Source organism: Meles meles, chromosome 19 (assembly GCF_922984935.1).
Source record: "Meles meles chromosome 19, mMelMel3.1 paternal haplotype, whole genome shotgun sequence".
NCBI classification, from domain to species: domain Eukaryota; kingdom Metazoa; phylum Chordata; class Mammalia; order Carnivora; family Mustelidae; genus Meles; species Meles meles.
Genome location: NC_060084.1, coordinates 55,834,440 through 55,860,501, shown reverse-complemented (window position 1 = coordinate 55,860,501; position 26,062 = coordinate 55,834,440). Strand labels below are relative to the sequence as shown.

Here is a 26,062-nt window from a genome sequence, read left to right as displayed (position 1 = left end):
ATGCTGGCATCGCTCCGCCTGCGCCCACACGCCCAGGCCTCCCGTTTCTGCCCTCCGCGGTTCACGGCGGCCCCCATGCCCGGAGCCCCAGTCAGCCACGGCCTCTGTCGCCTCTCGGCCTACCTGGAAGAGCTGGAGGCTGCGGAGCTGAAGAAATTCAAGCTGTATCTGGGCGCGGAGGCGGAGGCAGTCCGGATCCCCTGGGGGCGGCTGGAGACCGCGGGGCCCCTGGACACCGCGCAGCTGCTGGTGGCGCACTGCGGGCCGGATGCCGCCTGGCCGCTGGCGCTGGGCCTCTTTCAGCGCATCAGCCGACGGGACCTGTGGGAAAGAGGACTGAGAGAGGACCTGGTGAGGGGTAAGGAGGTCGCAGCCCGCCGCCAGGGGCCCTTCCCCTGGCGACAGTCTCGAGACAGACCCGCACGAGACCCGGGTGCCGCGTCTGCCCTTGGCCTTGCTTGCACTGCGTTCTGCCCCGACGCCCTCGCTCTGCCCGGAACATCCGCTTCGCCATCAGAACCATGGAGGCACTGCGGGGTGTGCGAGTTCTTTCCTAACTCTGGGCCTGCCCCTTGTGCTCAACCTGTCTGACCTCTGCAGCGCCCCGATTTCTCTGGTCTGGCTTCTGCAGCGCCCCGATTTCTCTTCCTGTATCTCCCGCCCTATGAGATACTCTCGGGACTGCTCGCACACACTCTCTCCTCTAACACGGCGTCCACGGTGCACCAGGACCCTCTGGGTGCTTTTTTTTTTAAAGATGTTATTTATTTATTTGACAGAGAGAGATCACAAGTAGGCAGAGAGGCAGGCAGAGAGAGAGGAGGATGCAGGCTCCCTGCGGAGCATGGAGCCCAATTAGGGGCTCCATCCCAGGACCCTGAGACCATGACCTGAGCAGAAGGCAGAGGCTTAACCCACTGAGCCCCCAGGCGCCCCTGTGCTCGGTGCTTTAAGTGCTGTGTGAGAGAGATGATTATGATCCCCCCTGTTACAGAGGTGAGGAAACTGAGGCTGAGGAAAACACGGTGTGCCCCAGGTGAGAGTTCCTGGGATAAACCACACAGAGTGTTTCAGGCGATGTTCCGCGCCTGCCAGCTGCTGTTGGAGGGGGCGCACATGAGAAAACAGAGACCCTGGTTTGTAGCATTTGCTACTCTGGGTCGTGTAAATACTCCCGGAAGGGCAGGTCTGGAGTCCCCAGTGGGATGCCCACTGACTTGTAATTCACTAAAATGTAGCGCAGACTCCAGTGGGTGAGGCCTGATGACAAGAGGCCCCCTCAGATCTGGTCTCACGTGGCTCATTCCCTCCTTGTCTCCATCCCCGGGGAACACTGCAGAGGCCTTGAAATGCGGGAGTGTGAGATGATGTTCCATCTTGCCTCAAGAACACCTATGAAAGTCAAAGCACTCTCAGCAATAAAGAAAAAAGGATAAATGAATTCATTTATGATCTCATATAATTGTTGGACTTCTAGAAGTTCTACATACTTCTTATAGGAGATTCAAATAGTGTACAGATATTGAGTGCCCCCTTCCTGCCTGTTGTGGATGGAATGTACTCCGAACTCCTCAAACTTGCCCCCACAAGCTCTGGCACTTACCCTGAAACTCATTCCCCTCCAGCTTTATTCCTCTCTTGTGTCCATAGGACCTTTATACTTGCTGTGGTTTTTGGTTGGTTTTTGGTTTCTGTTTGTTTTTTTGCTTAGAACACCTTTGCTTGGGGCACCTGGGTCGCTCAGTGGGTTAAGCCTCTGCCTTCTGTTCAGGTCATGATCTCAGGGTCCTGGTGTCAGCAGGGAGCCTGCTTCACCCCCTCTCTCTGCCTGCTGTTCTGCCTACTTGTGATCTCTCTCCGTCAAATAAATAAATAAAAATCTTTTAAAAAATTAAAAAAGAACACCTTTACTCACGTATCTGGCTCCTTGCCATTCAGATCTTGGATTAAGTGTCTTATACTCTGTTCTGCTTACCCCCCATTCACCCCACTGATGAAGGGGGGATATCCCACCCTAAATGGTTTTAGATGGCTGCACACATGACACCAAACACAGGAGAGATGAGACGGACAGCAGTAGCATGCACGCAGCCCAGGGGAGGCAACCCGATCCCAGGACCCTGAGATCATGACTTGAGCCGAAGGCAGCGGCTTAAACCACTGAGCCACCCAGGCGCCCCAGGCACCGTGCAGGTCTCACAGGGTTGCTCTTGGAACACCGTGAATCTGCAGGGGCTGCAGGGGGCAGGCTTTGTAGACACAGGAGCATGGGGGCTTTGCGATTCCTGAAAAAAGGATGAAATTGACTTGTTTGATTTCACTGGCCAGCAGGGAACTGGAACCAGGTGAGGTACAGTAAGGTCTAGGAGATGGGGATGAGGTGGGGGGCAGCTGGTCTACCTTTCCGGGGGAAACTAGGTGGCTGGGGAGCCTGTCCCACTAGATGGGGCCATACCTGGTCGGAGCACCGGAACTCACACTTGGGCTCACATTTCAGGGTCCTGTGGAGCTCAGAGATGCCCAGGAAGCTCTTGGAATCTCTGATTTTACAATACATCCCCAGAAAAGCCTTTCTGGCCACCCAAACTCAAACACTACTTTTAATCACCCTGTTGTGTACTCTTCATCAATTTTTTTTAAAAAGATTTTTATTTATTTATTTGACAGACAGAGACTTCAAGTAGGCAGAGAGGCAGGCAGAGAGAGAGGAGGAAGCAGGCTCCCCGCTGAGCAGAAAGCCTGATGCGGGGCTCGATCCCAGGACCCTGGGATCATGGCCTGAGCCGAAGGCAGAGGCTTTAACCCACTGAGCCACCCAGGCGCCCCTCTCTTCTTCAATTTTAAGTAAACTTTCATCATTATCTGGAGTTCTCATGAAGTGTTTATTTAATTTAATTTATTTTATTTTAAAGATTTTATTCATGTATGTGAGAGGGAGACACGGCATGAGCAGGGGGAGGGGGAGAGGGAGAGGGAAAAGCAGTCTCCCCACTGAGCCCGTTGAGCCCAGAGCAGGGGACATGGGTCTGGATCATGACCTGAGCCAAAGTCAGACGCTTAACTGACAGAGTCACCCAGGCACCTCTGAAGTATTTCTTTTTTATGTGCTTAGCTCCCCACATCACTAGAATGTAAGGTTCCCAGAGCAAAGCCCTTGTTTATTACTGTGTATCCAGTGCTAGCAACATTTGCCTGGATAACGCTGGTGGCCAATGCATGTGTATTGGTTGGATGGGTGCGTGGATGGGCGGGTGGCTGGATGAGACATGGCCGAGGACGGAAGGAAAGGGAGGGAATCCAAGCTGATTCACACCTTCCTGCCTGGGAGGAATTCTTGGATGGATGGAGGTGCCAATCACCATGATGGGCCCCCAGAAAGGGGAGCAGGTTATGAAGCATGAGTGCTTTCAACAGCGATGCATATGTGAGGAGGCTGCCAAACATTCGCGGTGGGGGTGGGCAGAGTTATACGCACAGCTTGGTGTAATAGTAACTACTATTTTTTCAATTGACATACAAGTTACGTTGGTTTCAGGTGTGCACGGTAGATGCTAGCTGACCTCCTAAAATGTCTCTTCCAGATACTGCACCTGGTGGCCCATCCTCACTGGGAAGCCAGTCAGCATGTTCTCTGGAAGTCTTTCCTGGAGCTTCAACAAGAGGTGAGCTGTCAGCCATGTATCTCGTAGAATTCACAAGGCCACACACATCAAACTGTCCACCAGAGTCCATCAGGCCAAAAAATAAAAGGATGTGTATTTAATGTTTGCATATAACAAGAAATCTTGGGTGGGGTGATTGCGGAGTTGATGTAGTAGATCAACAACACCATCAAAGCCCCAACTTCTTGGGGCGCCTGGGTGGCTCAGCGGGTTAAAGCCTCTGCCTTCAGCTCAGGTCATGATCCCAGGGTCCTGGGATCGAGCCCCGCATCGGGCTCTCTGCTCCGTGGGGAGCCTGCTCTCTCTCTCTGACTGCTTGTGATCTCTGTCTGTCAAATAAATAAATAAATAAAATCTTAAAAAAAAAAAAAAAAGCCCCAACTTCTTGCTGGTTCATTTGTCCTGACACTTACCATTTCGCAGTTACAAGATGGCAACCAAACCATGCAGGTGAATTCCAAGCCAGGGAGAAAAGAGAAACAGAAGGCTCTCTTCCTCAAGAGAGTATCATTTCCTTCAGGAAAACATCTGTTCAATAAGCTTCCCCCTTCCCAGTGATCATCCCCTTATACCTTATTGGTCGAGACTGGGGCCCCTTCCCAGACCAGCCACTGTCAACAGGGAATGAGATTGCTCACGACTGGTTGAGCCAACATTCATCCTCTGGGGCTTGTGAAGGGACAGCATTCCTGGAATCAAGGGATCAGCACCCATTACCTTAATAGAGTCAGGACTGTTGGCGAGGAGGAAGTGAGTATGGGCTGCAGGACAGGCAGCACCACCGTCAATAATAACGCCAATGATTCTGGACACCTTTCAAGGCGCCTGAAGCACTGGGCATAGCACAGGGTCAGTATATCGTAACTCCCTCTTTGTTCTCATCCTTATTTTAAGCTTTTCTATTTTCCTAATGTTCTCTGTGTCTCAAAATAAGAACACTTTCTCAGGAAAAGACAAAGACTTACAAAATCCAAACGTTACTGTCACAGTTATCTTTATTCGATTGAAATAGAATCATGGTTGACAAAAGGGAAGGACAATGGGTGTATTTATGAGCCTAGAAGTGTTCATTTTTTAAAAATATTTTATTTATTTATCTGACAGACAGAGATCCCAAGTAGGCAGAGGCAAGCAGAGAAAGAGGGGGAAGCAGGCTCCCTGCCAAGCAGAGAGCCCAACGCGGCGCTTGATCCCAGGATCCCGAGAGCACAACCCGAGCCGGAGGCAGAGGCTTTAACCCACTGAGCCACCCAGGCGCCCCAATATTTATTAATACACATTAAGGGAGCTAATAAAATAACTTTATCAACAGATGAATGGATAAAGGAAATATGGTGTATATATATATATGTATTCCACATGTATACAATGTATTCCGTTTTATACAGTGGAATAATAGACTTAAAAAGGAATGAAATTCTGATACTTGCTACAGCATTAGGCCAAGTCAAATGAGCCAACACTAAAAGGCAGATCCTGTGTAATTTCACTCACATGAGGAGCCTAAAGTAGTCACGTTCACGAGATGGAAAGTGAAACGGTGGCCGCCAGGGGCTGGGGTAGAGGGAGGAGTGAGGAGTTAGTGTTTCATAGGCACAGAGTTTCTGCTGAGCTTGACCGAAAGGTCCCGGAAATGGATAGGTGTGATGATTGCACAACTTCGTGAATGCAGTGTAATGTCACTGACTCCATCAAACACTTAAAAAAGGGTTACAATGCTAAATTTTAGATGATGTTTGTTTTACTACAATTGAAAATAAAAGAGAACATGCATTCCTTTTGAGAGAGTCCTGGGATCACATTGCGATCTCTCATTTACCTTCCTCTGGGCAGATAGTATGAGCCTCTGGAGACATCCAAGTAAGACAGGATGCATTTTAGTCTGGATCAGGGTCCCCCTCTGCGGCACCCTGGCAGTTTGGGCTGGATAATTCTTTGTTGTGGGGCATCCTGGGCACTGCAGGATTTTGAACAGCGTCCCTGGCCTCCACCCACTAGACGATCGTAGCCTGACTCCACCCACCCATCCCCCAGTTGCTGTGGCCCAAAATATCTCCAGACCTTGCCAGAAATCCCCTAGGGAGGACACTGTCATCCTGCTGAGCACTGCTGTTCTAGATTAGGCATTCACTTCTATACCAAGTCGATTTCCCAAAGAGACTTCAAGCATGGGACTTAGGGGAGGGATAAGTTCGCTGGTGCAGATAACGTATCTGGCTTTTTAAAAAGCGGGCACAGAAAACTTGGCAGCACAGCCTTCTCAGACTTAAACGTGCCTGTAAATTATGCAGCGGTCTTGTTAGGAATGCAGTTTCTGATGCAGTAGGTGGGGACTGGGGCTCATGTTCCCATTTCCCGCCCTCTCCTTGTGAGCCCACGGGGGATTTCAGTGTCTCTTCACTGGGAGGACCCCAGGGAACCAGTGGCTGAGATTGGCTTAGGTGCCCTTGTGGCCTTCTGTCAGCTCCTGGGCATGGACCACTATGTGAGTAGCAAGGATAGAATGAATACTGTTACTAAGGACAGTTCCATGTTAGTGTCTCCGCTTCCCAAGAAGAGGGGAGATCTTTTTAGAGAAGTACCACGGTTCCCATCCTCCATCCAGAAAACCCTCCCGTGGATACTTTAGAACAAGTAGGCAGTAGACGGTGGTTTGCTTTAAGTCATGAGTGGGTCAACGGTTGCTGATGAGTCTCTCACGGACCCCTCCTTCCTCCTCGTTAGATCCCCGGGAAACCTACAGGGACTACGTGCGCAGGAAGTTCCGGCTGATGGAAGACCGCAATGCGCGCCTAGGGGAATGCGTCAACCTCAGCCACAGGTACACCCGCCTCCTCCTGGTGAAGGAACACTCAAATCCCATGTGGGCCCAGCAGAAGCTTTTGGACACAGGCTGGGGACAGGCGAGAACCGTGGGACACCAGGCCAGCTTCATCCAGTTGGAGACCCTCTTCGAGCCCGACGAGGAGCGCCCGGAGCCACCGCGCACCGTGGTCCTGCAGGGAGCCGCGGGGATGGGCAAGTCCATGCTCGCCCACAAGGTGATGCTGGACTGGGCCGACGGGAGGCTCTTCCAGGACAGATTTGATTACGTCTTCTACATCAACTGCAGGGAGATGAACCAGAGCACCGCCGAGCAAAGCGCCCGAGACCTCATCTCCAGCTGCTGGCCTGAGCCCAGCGCGCCCCTCCGGGAGCTCGTCCGAGTCCCTGAGCGCCTCTTGTTCATCATTGACGGCTTTGATGAGCTAAAACCCTCTTTCCATGACCCTCGGGGCCCCTGGTGCCTCTGCTGGGAGGAGAAACGGCCCACGGAGCTTCTCCTTTGCAGCCTGATTCGGAAGAAGCTGCTGCCGGAGCTGTCGGTGCTCATCACCACCAGGCCCACGGCTTTGGAGAAACTGCACCGCTGGCTGGAGCACCCCAGGCGCGTGGAGATCCTGGGCTTCTCGGAGGCAGAGAGGAAGGAGTACTTCTACAAGTACTTCCACAACACAGAGCAGGCTGCCCAAGTCTTCCATTTTGTGAGGGACAATGAGCCCCTCTTCACTCTGTGCTTTGTCCCCATGGTGTGCTGGGTCGTTTGCACCTGCCTCAAGCAGCAGCTGGAGGATGGGGGGCTTCTAAGACACACGTCCAGGACCACAACCGCGGTGTACATGCTCTACCTCCTGAGTCTGATGCAGCCCAAGCCCGGGAGCCCCACCCTCCAGCCCCCACCCAACCAGAGAGGACTGTGCTCCTTGGCCGCCGATGGCCTCTGGAATCAGAAAATCCTGTTTGAGGAGCGGGACCTCCGGAAGCACGGCCTCGATGGGGCTGACGTGTCTTCCTTCCTCAACATGAACATCTTCCAGAAGGATATCAACTGTGAAAAGTTCTACAGCTTCATCCACCTGAGTTTCCAGGAATTCTTTGCTGCCATGTACTACCTCCTGGATCCCGGGGAGGTGGGGGCCGGCCCTGAGCAGACTGTGGCCAGGCTGCTGGCGGAGTACGGGTTTTCAGAACGCAGCTTCTTGGCCCTCACCGTTCGCTTCCTGTTTGGACTCCTGAACGAGGAGACAAGAAGCTACGTGGAGAAGAGCCTTTGCTGGACGGTCTCGCCTCACATCAGGGCAGAGCTGCTGCGGTGGATCCAAAGGAAAGCTCAGAGCGAGGGCTCCACTTTGCAGCAGGGCTCCCTGGAGCTCTTCAGCTGCCTCTACGAGATCCAGGAGGAGGATTTCATCCAGCAGGCACTGAGCCCCTTCCAAGTGGTGGTGGTCAGCAACATGGCCACCAGGATGGAGCACCTGATCACCTCCTTTTGCGTTAAGAGCTGCAGGAATGCCCTGGGGCTGCATTTGCATGGGGCCGCCTACAGCACAGATGAGGACAATGGGGGGAGATGGGCGTCGGGGCCCCAGATGCCACCCGCACAGCCGTAAGTACTCGGTGGGGCTCACTCTCCAAGTTCTTGCTCTCAACCACATCCATGTCCTCACCTGGGGTTGACGTGGCCGCCACTCCAGGAGATACTTGGAAAAATCTGCAGAGATGTTGGGTCATCACAGCTAGAGGAGATAGGGGTTGCTGTGGCATTTGGGGGGTGCAGGCCAGAGTCCCCAGAATGGTCCCCCCCCACCACAGAGGACGGTCTGGCCCCAGGTGTCAGCAGTGTCCAGGTTAGTGTCTTGCTCTAAACAGTACCCATTTGGACTCATTGGGGGCCCCGGTCAGGGAGAGCATATCCACTCGACAAATATTATCAAGGGTGCTTTTCTGCAAAGCGCAGACAGTGGAGTAGGCCAGCAGTGCCCCTGGAAGCCCAGACATCCTAATGGGAAGGGAGAGAGACAATGAACAATAAACAAATGAACAGGCAAACAAGCAAAAAAAATTGGTCATTTGGGTAGTTTCAGATAGAGAGAAGCATTATAAAGAAAATACAACAGGGTGGTGTAAGAGACAGTGATTTGGAGGGCTGGGGGGCTTGATGGGGGGATGGAGGAAGGAAGCTTGGAGGATTCTTTTGGCTTTTTGGCAAGGAATAATCATAGACGTGAAGAGTTGAATGTCACTAAAATAGAGGAGGAAAGTCATCCATTTCCCTTCTACCCTCTTAGGTCCCGCATGGAGGCCTGTAAATTAAACAGACAAAAGACAGAGTAACAGAGAAGAACAAAGATGTTATTAGAAGTTTATTAGTTCTGGGGTGCCTGGCTGGTGTAGTCAGTAGAGCATGTAACTTTTGATCCCAGGGTCATGAGTTCAAGCTCCACATTTGGCATAAAAAAAGGAAGTTTATTGGTTGTTCTCACTTAACACTTGGGAGTCCCCAGAGATGAGTAACTCAAAAGGCTGTTAGAACCTGGAATTTTATAGCATCCTAACACAAGATCAGGACATTTTTAGGGGCACCTGGGTGGCTCAGTGGGTTAAGTGTCTGTCTTCAGCTCAGGTCATGATCCCTGAGCCCAGCTCAGGCTCCCTGCTCAGTGGGGAGCCTGCTTCTCCTTCTCCCTCTGCCTCTCCTCCCTGCTCATGGGCTCTTGCACTCTCTCTGTCTCAAATAAATAAATAAAATCTTAAAAAAAAAAAAAAGTGCAATACATTTTTAGAGAAGTGGCAAGACAGAGGAAAAGGACACTGAGTTTCTCCGGAGGTTAACTGTGGGAAGGCAGAAGTGTGGGGGAAGCTAATGGACCGACGTGTTTGATCAGGTCTGTCTTGGAGCTGTAGGGGAGCGAAATTCTCTTCTTCCATCTTTGGGTCCCTGGCTGGGCCTAAGAATCAAACTGACATATGACAGATTCACAGGGGAAAAGCAGACACAGTTTATTGAATTTTCACATGTGCCCGGGAGCCTACACCAGAGCAGGAAGCTCTCATACATTCCAATGAAAAACAATCAACTTGTGAAGAACTGAAAAGCCATCTGAGTGCACGTCAGGCTGAATTTCAAATCAGCTTTATCTTGTCATTACAGAGAGAGCTACACTAAAGGATCTCTGAAATTTAGGGGCACCCAGCTGGCTCAGTGAGTTAAGCATCTGACTCTGGATTTCAGCTCAGGTCATGATCCCAGGGTCCTGGGATCAAGCCCCGAATGGGGCTCCCTGCTCAGCGGGAAGCCTGCTTCTCTCTGTCCTCCTGCTTTTGTTCCCTCTCTCGCTGTCTCCTGTCAAATAAATAAATACAATCTTTAAAAATAAATAAATAAATAAAATCTTTAAAAATAAATAAAATGAAAGATCTCTGAAATGAGGGATGTGCCCGGCTCAGTCAGTGGAACATGTGACTCTTGATCTCCGGGTCATGCGTTTGAGCCCCACACTGGGCGCAGAGGTTTACTTAAAAGAAGAAAGACCCTGGGGCGCCTGGGTGGCTCAGTGGGTTAAAGCCTCTGCCTTCCGCTCAGGTCATGATCTCAGGGTCCTGGGATCAAGCCCCGCATGGGGCTCTCTGCTCAGCAGGGAGCCTGCTTCCCTTCCTCTCTCTCTGCCTGCCTCTCTGCCTACTTGTGATCTCTGTCTGTCAAATAAATTTAAAAAAAAAAATCTTAAAAAAAAAAAAAAAGAAGAAGACCCTAAACGTAGGTTCTAAGACAGACCATATAACTGGAAGCAAATCAAGAGGCCTCACGGGCCATATGTCATGCCCTCTGCGGTGAGTCAGCCCATTCTCTATCCCAGGCTGATTCAGAGGAAGGGACTGTCATAAGACTTTAGAGATTCCAAATTGCAGTATCTCCCCAAATTCCCCAGAAAGTGCAGAGCTTCTAATTATAGCTCAGTCTTTCTGGCCACCAGTTCTAATTATAGCTCAGTCTTTCTGGCCACCAGTCCACCCTGAGGCTCACCCTGAGTCTCCTCAGGAGAGCAAAAGCTTCTCCTGCCCCCCAGAGAGTCCAAAGGACTTAGGAGCCCTGGGTCAGGGATGGGGTCAGAGACCACATTCTGGAACAAGAAAAGGGCCCAGTGCTCTTACTAGTTAGAAAATCACTAAGGTTTTAGGGGGTCTGTCCCAGGAACCAGGGGCAGAAACCAATATACTCACTTTCTGAACCACAAATGCAAATGCTTGCCGAAGCCAGAGTTGGGGGGGGGGGGAGGCGGGAAGCCGAATAATTCCCCCACCCCCAAAGACACCTGCGCCCTAATCCTGGAATCGGTGAGTATTTCACCTCCCAGGTTAAAAGGGACTTGGCAGGTGTGATTAAATTCAGGATCTTGAAGTGGGGAGCCAGGAGAGACACCTTCCAAGGGATGCGAGGCCTTTGGAAGAGGACAGTCTGCCTTGACGCCCGCCCCGGGAGACCCCGTTCCGATTTCTGACCTCCAGAACCAGAAGACAGCCCACCGTGCTGTTTCGAGAGGCCATGCTCGGGAGATCGGGATCAGATACCGGCAGGCGGCCACCTGGCGCATTCAGGTTTCGTGGAACAAGGTCATCACGCACCCAGCTCCGGGACCTGATGGCTCCCTCCTGCTCACGAGGGCCTTGTGCAGTGCAGCCGGGCTTGGTTTTTCAAGAAAGTGTAGAAACCTCTGTTTTGTGTCAGGCTTCCTGATTGAGAAATTGTTGGAGAAATTCAGCTCCCAGGCCGCAGGCTCGTACTTCCCGGCTCTGGATCTTCAGGGAGAGCGTTGTACATTCCTTAGCTGGGAAGAAAGGGAGGGACTGCAGAAAGCCACCAGGTTCCCCTGTGTATCTGGAACGTGAGCAGATCAGCGGGAGGCTGTCGGAAACAGATTTCGGGGCTGCACTCTCCACCCCGGGAATGTCTGATGAAGCGGGGTTCCTGTTTCTGAGCTGCGGCTGGCGGGGGAGGGGAGAGGGGAGAGAAGGTCTCTCTGGTGTTAAATCCACAAGAAGCAAAGCCCGAACGTTTTCTTCCCTGAGTTGACTGCTAATGCTCTTGGAAAGTAATGATAATGATTATAGTGGGATATTTAAAGTACACGCATGAGTGGGGGGCTGGTGGGCTCTGTCGGTAAAGTGTGGCACTCTCGATCTCAGGGTTGGGGGTTCAAGCCCTGAGTGGGGCATGGAGCCCACTTTGGAAGAGTAAGAAAGATGACAGATGCCTCCTCAAGCCTGAGGTGACACAGTCCGCACGCAGTCGTTGCGCAGCGTCAGGCACAACGTGGCTTTGTCCTGTGTCCCTCCTTGCAGAGTCGAGCAGAACCTGCTGCCCGAGGCCTACAGCAAACAGCTCGCCGCCGCTCTGAGCACCAAGCCCAACCTGACTGAGCTGGTTTTGTCCCGCAACGCGCTGGGCAACCGGGGCGTCAGGCTCCTGTGTCAGGGGCTCAGACACCCGGGTTGCAAACTTCAGAACCTGAGGTGAGTCGAGGCGGGCCTGCACCCGGTCTTCGCGGGGCAGGGGGGCTGCGTCAGAAAGACCCGTGGTAGTGCTCGCTCTCACTGCCCTCACGAAGCACCGCACACTGGGGACTTAAACAACAGAAATTTATTTCCTCAGGTTTGCACCCAGGTGTGGGCGGGGCTGCTCGGCTCCAGATCCTGGTGTGGGCGGGGCTGCTCGGCCCCTGATCCATCTCCTCACTGTGCCTTCACACCTGCGTTATCTGTGACCTTTCCTCTTTTTGTAAGGATACCAGTCACAGTAGTGACCTCATTTAAATTACGTCTTTAAAGACCCTATTTCCAAAAACAGGCACACTCCGAGATACAGGGGTTAGGATCTCAGTGTTTGAAGGGGGGGTGCACGACTCAGCCCATGCCTACCGGAAGCAGTCGGCAGAAAGCCCAGCATCATTACCTCCCGCTTCGCTTCTCGTATTGTATCTCCTCCTTTCCAAGCTTCTTACCTCCAGTCACGCTGCCTGATTTCAAAGCGGAGTGCACAAAGCCGGAGTAATTAAAGCAGTCTGGTGCCAGGGCCGCGTGGCTGACCCAGCGGGAGGAGCGGGGGACTCCTGACCTCGGGTTCCTGCGTCCCAGCCCCACACTGGGGGCAGCGATTACTTTAAAAAAACAAAAACAACAACAAAACAAGTGAAGGTGGTAAACTTTACGTTATGCATACTCTACCATGCTGTTACCAAACGTGGCACTATTAAGGCTCGGCTTCCAGAAGTTAGATGACAGCCGGTTGAGGGAACCAGGAGTGTGTGGATCCTGACCCAGAGTGCAGCCCTGCTCCTGTGGGGAGCGTCCTGAAGCGCAGACACAGAGATCGGGGCCCAGAAAAGCAAGCTACCCTTTTGTGAGCAGGACATGGGTCCAATCCCAAAGACATAATAATAAATAATACTGTGCGTTCTAATAAATAATAAAATAAAACCTGTGCCACGTGCAAGGAACCACGCCAAGAGCTTCCATTATATATGCCACCAACTCATTCGACTCAATGCCATCAGACTTGCTTTCCTGCGGCTCAGGGACAAACGTGTGATGAGCAAGCTTCCACAGGCGGGTGGGTGCCTTGGGACGTCTTATGTTATTCTTGTTGCTTTTATTTATTTATTTTTTAATTTATTCTTTTATTGATGTATCATTGACATGCTGGGAAGCTCAGTGGTGCTTTATCTTTTCTTTTTTTATATTTTAAAGATTTTATTTATTCATTTGTCAGAGAGAGAGAGAGAGCGCGCGAGCACAAGCAGACAGAGTGACAGGCAGAGACAGAAAGAGAGAAGCAGGCTTCCTGCTGAGCAAGGAGCTCAATGCGGGACTCATCCCAGGATGCTTGCATCATGACCTGAACGGAAGGCAGCCTCTTAACCTACTGATCCACCCAGGCGCCCCTCAGTGGTGTTTTTTCTTCAGTGTATGCTCTGTGCCAGTCAGCATGAACTCCAGGCGATTTCCTCCACAGGGCAAGCAAACACCCTAGCCCTTAGCAGGTGCTCTCCAATTCCCTCTCTCCCCTGGCCCCTGGTGTCCCCTGATCTTCTTTCTTTTACTTTAGAAAAAGGGGAAGTAGGGGGCACCTGGGTGGCTCAGTCGGTTGTGTCTGCCTTCAGCTCAGGTCATAATTCTAGGGTCCTGGGATGGAGCCCCAAGTCGGGCTCCCTGCTCAGCGGGAAGCCTGCTTCTCCTTCTCCCACTCCCCCTGCTTGTGTTCCCTCTCTCACTGTGTCTCTCTCTGTCAAATACATAAATAAAATCTTTAAAAGAAAAAAAGGGGGGGAATAGGTGTAGATCAAAGGAAGGGGAGAGACGAAGGACGAGGGGCAGAATCACCACCGTGGTGACCTGGCCCTTCTCCCCTCCTCCCCTCCAGCCTGAAGAGGTGCTGCGTGGCCAGCTCTGCCTGCCAGGACCTCGCGGCCACCCTGATGGCCAGCCGCACTCTCACGAGGATGGACCTCAGCTGCAACGGACTGGGGCTGCCCGGTGTGAGGCTGCTCTGCGAGGGGCTCCGGCATCCCAGGTGCAGGCTGCAGGGGATCCAGTGAGTCTCTGCCCCTCTCACTGCAAGGCCACTGCCCTAGACAAGCCCCCCAGCATCCCCAGGGTGGGGGACTGGCTTCACTCCCTACACTTCTGGTCATGTGTGGGGTTTCCCACAGCAAGTAACTCTGACCCCAGTGGGGCACCCTACAGTTCCTTTACAGTTCAAGTCCATTCTGCCAGCATCTGCCAGGAGGTGATGGCTGGGTCCCCCCAAGACTGCTCTCTGCTGTCCCCCGCAAGCTTCAGATCAGTTACAAGTCCCTGTGGTCACCTGGCTTCTGAACGGCCTCGGATTTGATTACTCTCCTAGCGCGGCTCAGAGAACCCAGGGAAACACTTAGGTTTATGGTTTATAAAGGATATGGCGAAGGAAGCAGGTGATCAGCCAGAGGAGGACTCCATGGGGTGAGGTCTGGGAGGGTCCCAGAGCCGGAGCTCCTGCCCCACGGAGCTGGGGCACATCACCCTCCCAGTGTGGACATGTTCTCCAGCCTGGAACCTCCGAGCTGTGTGCTCTGGGCAGGGGTGGTGGGGGGTGGGGGGGTATTATGGGTTTATGGAGCTTTCCCCTTGTGGCCCGAAGATCATTAGCTCCATTCCCGGCCCCTCCCCCCTCTGGAGGAGGGTGGGGGGCAGGGCTGTGCATTCCCTGCCTCTCATCCTGGCGCCCTCTCTCTGGCCTGGCCCCACATGGGAGCCCACCCATTAGAACCGGAGACTCTCCTGGCATTCTTGTTGCATAGGAAATGCGGGGATTTCAGGAGCTCTGTGTAGGGAACAGAGGGTGGTGGGGCAGAAACCAGCACGTGTGCTTTCTACCATCCCTTGCCACATGTCTCATCCTGTTCTTGACCCTGAATGCCTACTCAGCCTTCGGGCACCATCTCAGATGACCCAGAGAGCCTTTCCTAACTGTGCATAGTGTGCCAAACCTGAGTTAGACGTCCCCTCCCCCGGGGTGGTTTAATCAACAGTAGCTCACTGTCTGATCACCTGCTGTGTGCTCTGTCCCTTTAGTCAAGTATGCACCTGCTATGTGCCCTGTCCCTTTAGTCAAGCACGCAGTCCTTGCAACAACCTTATGAAGCAGGTACGATTATTGTCCTTCCTGCAGAGGCAGTGAGCCTCAGGCACAGCGGCAGCTCCCAGAAACACGGACACAGCCTTGCTGACAGCTTGCTTGAGGGTGCAGGGCTAGTGAGCCACAGAGACGGACACACCCACATCTTGGGCTCTAGGGACCTCACCCTGAGCTATGGTGCACTCCGGCCTCATTGGCATTGTCTTCCCTGGAGGGTTCTCGCTTACCCCCCTGCCTCATGGAACCAGACGCTCCCTGCTGGAAATGATGAAGTCTTGTTCATCCGTGAGCTGTAGTGACGTGTGTGGGTTCGTGTCAAGTGATTCGAGGGCCCAGGGGATGAGCGGGCAGGATAGAGGACAGCAAGATGGCACCCTCTTCACCGTCTCTTTCCTCCCGAGATTGAGGAAGTGTCAGCTGGAGGCTGGGGCTTGCCAGGAGATCGCGTCCGTGCTCAGCATCAACCAACATCTTGTGGAGTTGGACCTGACGGGAAACGCGCTGGAAGATTCGGGTCTGCGGTTCTTATGTCAAGGCTTGAAGCACCCCCTGTGTCGACTGCGGATCCTGTGGTGAGTTCTTCATGGGGCCGACTTAAATGGAAGTCTCCTGGGGCGCCTGGGTGGCTTGGTCGTTAAGCATCTGCCTTTGGCTCAGGTCATGATCCAAGGGTCCTGGGATCGAGTCCCGCTCAGGCTCCCCACTCAGCGGAGGGCGTCTGTTTCTCCCTCTCCCTCTGTCCCTCTCCCTGCACACGCTCTCAAATAAATAAATAAAATCTTTAAAAAAAAAGATTAAAAAGATACAAGTCTCCTCGTATGGAGGGATGGTATAAAAATGCATCCCTTACTGGTACACCTGTGTTTGTAGCAGCCTTATTCGCAAGAGCCCAAAGGTGGAAACAGCCAAATGTTCATCCACAGTGCACGGGTAAACAAAATATGGCATAGCCCCACGCTGGGAAATTATTCTATCTTAGAAAGAAAAAAGCATGAAATTCTAACACGTGCCCCAACATGGATGAACCTGGAAGACATGGTGTTGAGTGAAATGTCAATCAGTCGCAGAAGGACAAAGATAATATGGTTCCATTTACGACGCCCCTAGAATAGTCCAGACAGAAAGTAGGACCATGGTTGCCATGGGATGGGGGCAGGCGGGAGTGGGGAGTTATGCGGAGTCTGTGTTTGGGACAGTTCTGGGCGTGGATGGTGGTGATGGTTGCACAACCCTGCCAGTGTGCTTAGCGCCACTGAGCTGTACACTTAAAAATGGTTAAAACGGGGCTGGTTCAGTTGGAAGAGGGTGTGATTTTTGATCTCGGGGACGTGTGTTCGAGCCCCACATTAGGTTGGGTGCAGAGATTCCTAAATAAAAAGAAAAGTTTAGACAGGTAAATGTTACAGTTTTATATCTTTATTTATGTATATACTTTTTATTTATTTATTTATTTTTAGAGATTTTTATTTATTTATTTGACAGACCAAGATCACAAGTAGGCAGAGAGGCAGGCAGAGAGAGAGGAGAAAGCAGGCTCCCTGCTGGGCAGAGAGACTGATACGGGGCTCCATCCCAGGACCCTGCGATCATGACCTGAGCCAAAGGCAGAGGCTTTAACCCACTGAGCCACCCAGGCGCCTCTGTATATACTTTTTAAAAGTAAGCTTTATGCTCAATGTGGGGCTCAAATTCATGACACCCCCATCAAGAATCGCACGCTCTACCGACTGATCCAGCCAGGCATGCCACGTGATGTATATTTTACCAGAATAAAACATAAATAAATAAAGATCAAGGGGATAGTAGCATCAGTGGCAAGCATCATAAAGCCCCTTAAAATAAAGAACCTCCCCCAAAACGCTTGTGGTCACCAGCGACAGACACCCCATCTCAATGTGGTTGACGATAAAAGTGAATTTTTTGGCCTCTGTGACCAAGAAGCCTGGAGGGAAATACTGGTTTCCAGCACGGCTGAATCCAGGGACTCACGTGGTAAAATCAGGACTCTGTCCCTGTCTTCCCTTTCTATATATAGGCAGACACTATGCTAAATGTCAACAGAGGACATCTTTGAGGGACAATAGTGTTTCCCTGTTCTATATTTCTATCAGTGAAGGCGGTTCTAACTGAACCCCGGACACGTGACTACAAATTTATGGTGTCACATCCAAGAGAGGTTGAGGAATCACACACGATGGGCACGGAAAGGTTGTTCTGTGTTTTCTTCATTATTTCAGCCAAGAAAGTGCATTGCACACACACACACAAATGAATAAATAAAATAAAATACACATGTCGTAAAATGACCATCTTAGTTTTTCTTTAAAGTAGTCTCTGCACCCAGCATGGGGCTCAAACTCACGAGCCAGAGATCAAGAGTCACACGTTCTACCGGCTGAGTGGCCAGGCGCCCCACCATGTCACCATTTTCAGGCGTACAGTTCTTGCAAAACTAAGAGTGTCCGTTCAACGAGGACTCCCTGTCTCCCTCCCCCGGCACCTGATAACCTCCATTCTACTTTCTGTCTTTACGAATTTGACTACTGTAGGTAACTCATATACTCATATAACTCATATACATAACTCACAAAGTGTGTGTGTGTGTGTGTGTGTGTGTGACTGGCGTATGTTACTCAGTATCTTTTCAAGGTTCATCCACATTGTAGCGTGTGTTTGTGTGTTCCTGTGTTCGAGGTTTCTTCCTCCTCACAGCTGAGTGACCTCCCATTGCATGGATACACCACAGTCTACCCATTCAATTTCTCCACTGATGGACACTTGGGTTGCTTCTACCTTTTGGCTATTTTGAATAATGGTGTAAACACTGGAGTACAAATATCTCTTTGAGCCCTTACTTCTAATTCTTCGGGTCATGTAACCCAAAAGTGGAATGGATGGATCCTATGGTTTCTTTAATTTTTCACGGAGCTGCCATATTGTTTCCCACAGCCACCGTATCATTATCCACTCTTAACCGACAGTGCTTAAAGTTTCCAGTTTCTTCACGTCCTTGCCAACGCTTGTGATTTTCGGGCTCTTTTTTTTTTTTTAATTCTTAAAAAACTTTATTATTTTTTTATTTTTTAAATTTTTTATTTTTATTTATTTGACAGACAGAAATCACAAGTAGGCAGAGAGGCAGGCAGAGAGAGAGGGGGAAGGCAGGCTCCCTGCTGAGCAGAGAACCCGATGCGGGGCTCGATCCCAGGACCCTGAGATCATGACCTGAGCTGAAGGCAGAGGCTTTAACCCACTGAGCCACCCAGGTGCCCTATTATTATTATTTTTTTTATAATAGCTCTCCTAATGGATGTGACATGGAATCTCGGGGTGGTCTTGATTTGCATTTTCCGAATGATGAGTGGTGCTGGGCATCTTTTCATCTGATTTTGGACCCTGTGTTTATTTTCCGTGGAGAAACTTCTATTCAAAAAGCTTCTGCCTATTTAAGAAAAAAATGAGTTGTTTGTTTGAAAACCATTACGAGTGGGGGTAGGGAGGATAAAATCGGCGCTGTGTGGAGAACACTCCCAGATCCGTGTTGAATTGGGTTTCTGGCAGGTTGAAGATTTGCCATCTCACTGCAGCTGCCTGTGAGGACCTTGCCTCCACCCTCAGTGTGAACCAGAGCCTGATGGAGCTGGATCTAAGCCTGAATGACCTGGGGGACCCTGGGGTGCTGCTGCTGTGCGAGGGTCTCAGGTGTCCCCAGTGCAGGCTCCAGACCCTTCGGTGAGTCTTGCTTTGCACACTGTCATCCGAGTTCAAGTCCGCAATCCTTGGTCTTATGTCTGAGCTCACTGGGGTCATGCTCACTCCCCTCTTCTCCTAGCCTCTAGCTACCTCTGCTGCAAAGATTTTTCTGCCACAGGGCCTTTGCACAAGCAGTTTTTTTTCTTCCTGGGATGCCCTTCTGCTTTGCTGATCCCCTTTCACCCTGGTGACATCTGTTTTATCTGTGAGGAAAAACAAACACTTCTTCCCCCTGCATGTCTTCCCTGACCCCTAAATAAGGTCTAGATTCCTAGTTGTGGGATTTAATTTGATCTTATGCTTCTCAGCATCCATCATTAAAACTTGCCATTTGTGTGCATGGGTGTGCGCTTCCAAAAGTGAAGAAGCTGTGTCAGCTCTATGCCCTGATGGCTGGTGTAAGACCTGGCTCAGGGAAGGGTATTTGAAAATTCACATATTTTATTTTTATTTATTCTTATTACTTTTTAAAGTTTATTTTATTTATTAAATTTATTATTATAATATCTAACTCATGACCCTGATATTTATTATTTTATTATATTTATTAAATTTATTTGTTATTTATTTATTAAGTTTTTAAAAGTTTATTATGTTTTTATTTTAACTCCAGATTAGTTAACATGTTTTTAAATAAGTAAACACATAAATACACCCAAGGAATAAAAAGAAAATGCAGGGGCACCTGGGTGGCTCAGTGGGTTAAAGCCTCTGCCTTTGGCTCAGGTCATGATCTCATGGTCCTGGGATGGAGCCCCACATCGGGCTCTTGCTCAGCAGGGACTCTGCTTCCCCCTCTCTCTCAGCCTGACTCTGCCTACTTGTGATCTCTGTCTGTCAAATAAATAAATCTTTAGAAAAAAAGAAAATGCAGAGGGCTCTTCATTTTCAGAAAATCATTTTTTGGGGGCTCCTGGGAGGCTCAGTGGGTTAAGCATCTGCCTTCGGCTCAGGTCATGATCCCAGGGTCCTGGGATCGAGTCCTGCTCCTCCCCTACTCATGCTCTCTCTTGCTCTCCCTCCCATACAAATACACGAAATCGTAACGGAAAAAAAAAAGAAAAAAGAAAAAAAAAGAAAGTCATTTTTCTCTGTAGTCCCAAAGGAGAGTCTGTCTGTCCCACAAAAGCCTCGGGTTTTTTGGTTTTGTACTGCTTTCCTTTCAAGACATCGTGAACAGTGTGCCTTCTCTTGCTGTGGCTGCGTTTGGAGACGTCGTGCCCTGTTTCTTCACATTCTTCTCTCCACCGCATCCGGTATCACTGTGGACCCACACACACCTGTGCTTGAATTCTGTCTCCTGGCACCCCAGAGCTCTTCTGCAGGCACCCTGTCATCTCCTCATTGGCTCCCTCTCCTCCTACCAGCCCCACTGAGCTCTGCACCTCCTGATGCACTGATCTGCATTCCTTTGCCCTGCCTGGCAAGCCTTCCTCTTCCTCTGCATGCCCCAGAGGCTACGGAGCCGTGCTCCCCACCCTACCCCGCGGTTCCTTCTCAAAGTGTCCCTCTCTGAACCCCAGGGAGATCCCCCCCCAGGGCGGAGTCGTACACTCAGCCTGAATTTGCATCCTTGAGATCTCAACCCTTCTAATAGCTCTCTAGAAAGACGGACTGTTTAACCTTCCACCACAATTTAGGAAAGCTACTTTGCGGGGATCTGGATGGTTATTCAATTCTCTATCTGTAAAACCCTGGTGGGTGTAAACCGTTCTTAAGTGGAATTTCAGTGTTCAGTAGCTCTTCCCGTGCTTAGCCACTTTTTTGGTTCCCCCATTCTGTGGATTGCATGTTTGTATAATTTATTTATGTCTCTAGTGTGTGTCCTACACTGATCTTCATGCCTACATGTTCCCTGTCAGGGATCAATCTTTTGTTGATGGCAGCCCTTGGAAAGTTCTGCTCAGCGGGTCACCAATCTGTCAAGTTGTCTGTGGTTGCTTTCATCAAACTCAAATCTTTATGTTTTGAGGTCAAATCCATATGTATTCCTATGATTTGCATTCTATTTTTTAGAAGATTTTATTTATTTATTTATTTATTTTTAAAGATTTTATTTATTTATTTGACAGACAGATCAGAAGTAGGCAGAGGCAGGCAGAGAGGGGAGGGGGAGGAGCAGGCTCCCTGCTGAGCAGAGAGCCCGATGCAGGAATCCCAGGACACTGGGATCATGACCTGAGCCGAAGGCAGTGGCTTAACCCACTGAGCCACCCAGGCACCCAATTTTATTTATTTATTTGACAGAGAGAGAGAGAGATCACAGGCAGGCAGAGAGAGGATGGAGGGGAAGCAGGCTCCCCGCTGAGCAGAGAGCCCGATACGGGACTCGATCCCAGGACCCTGAGATCATGACCTGAGCCAAAGGCAGAGGCTTAACCCATGGAGCCTCATAGGCGCCCCTGATTCATATTCTTTGCCACGCTCCTGGCTGGCTCAGTCAGTGGAGCAGGTGACTCTTGATCTTGGGGTTGTGAGTTCAAGCCCCCCACGTTGGGCATAGAGATTACTAAAAATAATAATAATAATAAGTAAAAAAAAAACTAAAAAAGAAAGAAGTCCTTTGCTAGTACACTATCACAGGTGTATTCCATTTCTTCTTTGTGTCTACATATGTGGTTAGGCACAGTTCAGTTTTTTTCCTCTAATTTTTGTGTGGCCGTTTAATAAAGGGCCCATGCTTTCTTTGCTGATTTGTATTGCCAGTCCTACTGCAAACTATTTTCCCATATTGCAGAGTTTTTTGTTGTTGTTGTTTTGTTTGTTTGTTTCTAGGTTTATTTAAGTAATCTCTACATTCAGCATGGGGCTCCAGTGCATGACCCTGATATCAAGAATCCCGAGTGCTTCCGCCTGACCCAACCAAGTGCCCCTCCCCCATCCTCTGCTCTCCCTGTGTCTGGGCTTGGAATCTAATTTCCTGCTGTTGTAATTGCTGTCACTCGTCACATGCTCCACTGTGAGGAAGAGTCTGTCTTTTGCTTTTTGTTTTAGCAGATTTTCAGTTATTCGTAGACATTTATTCTGCCATTAAGTTTTAGGATGCATCAAAAAACAAAAACAAAAACAAAAAAAACCCACAAAAAAATCCCAACTCTTTTCAGAGTGCATTGGTTCAGTTACCGAGCGTGGCTCGTACTGACAGACTGAGGCTGGGCTCCTTCTCCTGTCCAGACACAGCGGGCCGGCCAGATGTCTATGTTACACAGACCCTGCGAGTCACCCTCAAAGGACAGTTCAGGAGTTCACAGTTGGGAGCTGTATCTCAGGCAGAAATACCTGAATACCAGGGAAAAAATACTATGCCATGAAATACGGCACTTCTGACCCTCTCAAGCCCCCACATGGTCTCCCAGTGGCAAGGGCAGCTACATTAACGGAGAGGATGGTGGCTGAGGGGCCCCAGGTCTATGACCTTGAGCAGTGCATGGCGTCTGACTGTTGGGGCCACGGAGCGCACAGGTGTCTCCTAACAATGGTAGGACATGTCGCATTTCCCTCCCAGCGGCTGCCGCAAGGAGCAGAGGAAGTGCAGCTTAGGAATCACTTGCTGTCCGGAATCACAAACCGCCCCTGTCTCTGGCGAGTGCAGTCGGAGAAGTAGGCAGCCTGCTTCTCCCTCTTCCTCTGCTGCTCCCCTGCTTGAGCTCTGTCTCTTTCTGTCAAATAGATAAATAAAATAAAAATGATTTTATTTATCTATTTGACCGAGAGAGACACAGGGAGAGAGGGAACACAAGCAGGGCGAGTGGGAGAGGGAGAAGCAGGAAGCCCAGTGCAGGGCTCGATCCAAGGACCCTGGGATCATGAACTGAGCTGAAGGCAGATGCCCAATGACTGAGCCACCCAGGCACCCCAATAAATAAAATCTTAAAAAAACAAAAAACTAGGGGTGCCTGGGTGGCTCAGTGGGTTAAAGCCTCTGCCTTCGGCTCAGGCCATGATCTCGGGGTCCTGGGATCGAGCCCCACATCGGGCTCTCTGCTCAGCAGGGAGCCTGCTTCCTCCTCTCTCTCTGACTGCCTCACTGTCTGCTTGTGATCTCTATCAAATAAATAAAAATCTTAAAAAAAATTCTATTAAAAAAAAAAAACCAAAAAACTAGTTCAGGTGAGGGCCTGCTGGAGTGGGGTGGCCTTCAGGCCTCCTCCTGAAGAAGGGACATTTGGACACAGTGCACAGGCAGGAGGATGTAGTGTGAACATGGGAGCAGAGAGAGCGGTGATGTTTTCTACAGGGCAGGGAACGCCGAGGACTCCCCGGGGCGGAGGCTGGAGCAGGTCGTCAGGGCAACAGAGGGAAGCAGGCTCCCAGCGCAGTGAGATGGTGTTTCTGCCCTGGGCCCTGCTAGCATGGTACTCGTTACAGCAGCTGGGGGATGCTCGTACCCCGGCAGCGGTTGGATAACCAGCTTACTCCAATAGTCCTGTCTTCCTCCCTTCCCGCTCCCTCCTTCCATTCTGGTCTCTCTCTTCCTTCTGCCTTCCCACCTGCCTGCCCCTTGCTTCTCCCTTCTTCTGTCTGGGGGCACCCAGCTGGGGAGCCCTCTCCGGGGAGGTCTGCAGGCTGAGTCAGCTGGGCTCTGGGCATCCTGTCTTCCAGCCTGGGCATTTGCAGGCTCAGCTCGGCCGCCTGCGAGGGTGTCTGCACGGTGCTCCAGATCAACCACCACCTTCGGGAGCTGGACCTGAGCTTCAATGACCTGGGGGATGCAGGCATGTGGCCGCTGTGCGAGGGGCTACGACATCCCACCTGCAGGCTGGAGAAACTGTGGTGAGCCTGGGGCGCCGGGACAGGTGGGGTGCATCCTCGTCCCAGGGCCATCCCTCCGCGGCTCCGGCAGACACTCCCAGGAGCCCCCAGAGGTGGAAGAAAAAGCCACAAACAGCTCCCAGAGGAAGAGTTCATTCTCTGTGGGAGGCAAACATAAAATGCCTCCCTTTCCCTTGGCTCCTTACCCATGAACATTTTCTGTAAAATTCCCTTTTCCGTTGACACTCACTTGCGCAGCTGTGTGGCTCTTCAGTGACCTTTATAGAATAAAAACTCAGTCTGCTCCAGTACGAAATCTGCGCAAATGTGAATTGTCCCTTCCTCCTCCTTCCTCCCCGGAACCCGCTTGGCCCCCACCCTGAGGGAAGGACTGTCTGTTTCTGTTGTGGTCGATTCTGAGTCTTTCCATTATCTGGGGCCCTGGGTAAATGGCCATCGAGATGGGGTCTCAGGGACAGCACTTTCCTCTTATTTGTGCTGCTGGGGTCGCTGGATGTTGGTTATCTCTCCCCATCTGGCCAGCATCCAAACGCCACTCTGTCATGGGGATCACGTGAGCATTCTTACGGGACCCCTGGGAAGTGCCCCGACTGCCCATTTTCCTGACATGGAATCAGGGTTGACCCCCTCATATAGCGGCCCCCCCCACACACTGCAGGTCTCACACACACACACACCCTAACCGTCCTCTCCTGACCCTTCTGCACCCGTGATGTGGGTGGCTCTTCAGCCCCAAGCTGGTTTTTACTCTTCCTCTGCAAGTTTGCAGCCATTGTCTTGTACCTCCTTTTGGAAGCTGGCATCTTCTGCCTCATAGCCTCACCCAAATCAAGATTAAATATTTCCACTTAGCATCCCAGCTGTGGTAGTACTTCTTTCAGATAGTTGCTGTGAGAAATGACGAAGCAAACAAAGCTTTTAGCAAGGCGCTCAGCACACAGTTGGCCCTCAGTAAATGTGACCTGTTCTTATTCTAACAGCGGAGAATGCAGGAGAGGAGGACAATGGAAGGCAGACTGGAAGTCAGAGTATCAGAAGGCATACGGTTTGGGCAGGTGGCAGCCCAATTCATACTGGCTCCTTTAAAAAAAAAAAAAAGGACATTGATACGTGTAACTAAAAACTAATGGCTTCAGGCATGGCTTGATCTAGGTGTCTGGAGTCTTGGTGTCTATTATCTTCCGTACTTGTTCCTGCCTTGGCTCCTCTATGGGAAAAGTTTAGCCTTGATCCTACCTGGTGGCAAAATATCCGCAGCTCTATGGAGGACTTCTTACCAGGTCTAAGTTCTGAAAGAAAAACTCCAGGAATTGAATAAGGTTCTGATTCACTGGTTTTGGGTGGGTCCTCCGTCCAACCAAAACATAGTAACTGGAGCCATGGAAACCAACCAACCAACTCAGGCCTGGACTCTGAACTTAAGGAGAGTGTGAACCCCCCATGGACTGAGACTGGGGTTTCAAGGAGAAATTGGGATAGAATTACCAGGAAGGGAAGTGGGTACTTGACTGCAAATCGGTGCGTGTCCTAGAGACGTGGAGCTGTGAATTGACAAACATCCTTGAATGCCTCTCTGTTGGGCATTTGCTACTCTGTCTCTTCAATTGGTCCCCTAAAAACATCGCCCTGAATCCCTCTCAAAAGCCTTTCCAAAATAGCTCCTTAGGTTTCTTCCACCCTTCCGTGTCTTCCACAGGCTGGATAGCTGTGGCCTCACAGCCAAAGCTTGTGAGGATCTTTCTTCCGCCCTCGGGGTCAACCAGACCCTGAAGGAACTTTATCTGACCCACAACGCCCTGGGGAACAGCGGGGTCAGGCTTCTCTGCAAGGGGCTGAGTCATCCTGGCTGCAAACTTCAAGTCCTCTGGTGAGACACAGGTTTCTGGTTCGGAAGGTGGGAGGAGATGGGACTTGGAGCTGGGAGTCAGGGTCAGTGATGGAGATCCATGGTTGGGATGCACAAAGAAGCTAGAAAATTTACATTTCCTCCGTGCACTAATGTGTGAAATTAGCGTGGAATGTCAAGGTGGCCTTCCTTTCCTATTCTGATTTGGCCACTTGCCAGCTTTGTGATGGGTTTCTGCACGTTCTCAGGCTCTTCAGTGTCTTTCAGATTGAAAGGGTCGGCACAGGTCAGGGACGGATGATGGTGTTGACCCCAGCCTGGTCCCCAGTGGGATTTGAGGTTTCCAACAAAGTACTAGACAGTAAACTTAGGGTAATAAGGCAAAAGGTTATGATTGATTCCAATGTCACAGTAGTAGCCTGGAATAATGTCCCACTCTGTGTCCTAAGGTTGTTTGGAATGGACCTGAACAAAATGACCCACAGAAGGCTGGCAGCCCTTCGGCTAACGAAACCTCACCTGGACATCGGTTGCTGA

The 26,062-nt window shown here is 50.7% G+C and overlaps 1 protein-coding gene across 1 annotated transcript; it reads left to right on the top strand.

Moving 5' to 3' along the window:
- NLRP12 (NLR family pyrin domain containing 12) lies at nt 1-26,062 on the top strand. Its single transcript, XM_045986812.1, has 10 exons — nt 1-358; nt 3,582-3,662; nt 6,387-8,088; nt 11,823-11,993; nt 13,900-14,070; nt 15,555-15,725; nt 18,715-18,885; nt 23,509-23,679; nt 25,376-25,546; nt 25,975-26,062. Exons 1-10 carry the CDS (start codon nt 1-3, stop codon nt 26,060-26,062), a joined length of 3,255 nt encoding a protein of 1,084 aa, XP_045842768.1.

Excerpts from the sequence above, each read along its gene's own strand:
- NLRP12 (XM_045986812.1), top strand. The coding sequence starts at position 1 with ATGCTGGCATCGCTCCGCCTGCGCCCACACGCCCAGGCCTCCCGTTTC. Across the intron at positions 14,071-15,554 it reads TGCAGGCTGCAGGGGATCCA|ATTGAGGAAGTGTCAGCTGG; the intron begins GTGAGTCTCTGC and ends TTTCCTCCCGAG. Across the intron at positions 25,547-25,974 it reads TGCAAACTTCAAGTCCTCTG|GTTGTTTGGAATGGACCTGA; the intron begins GTGAGACACAGG and ends CTGTGTCCTAAG.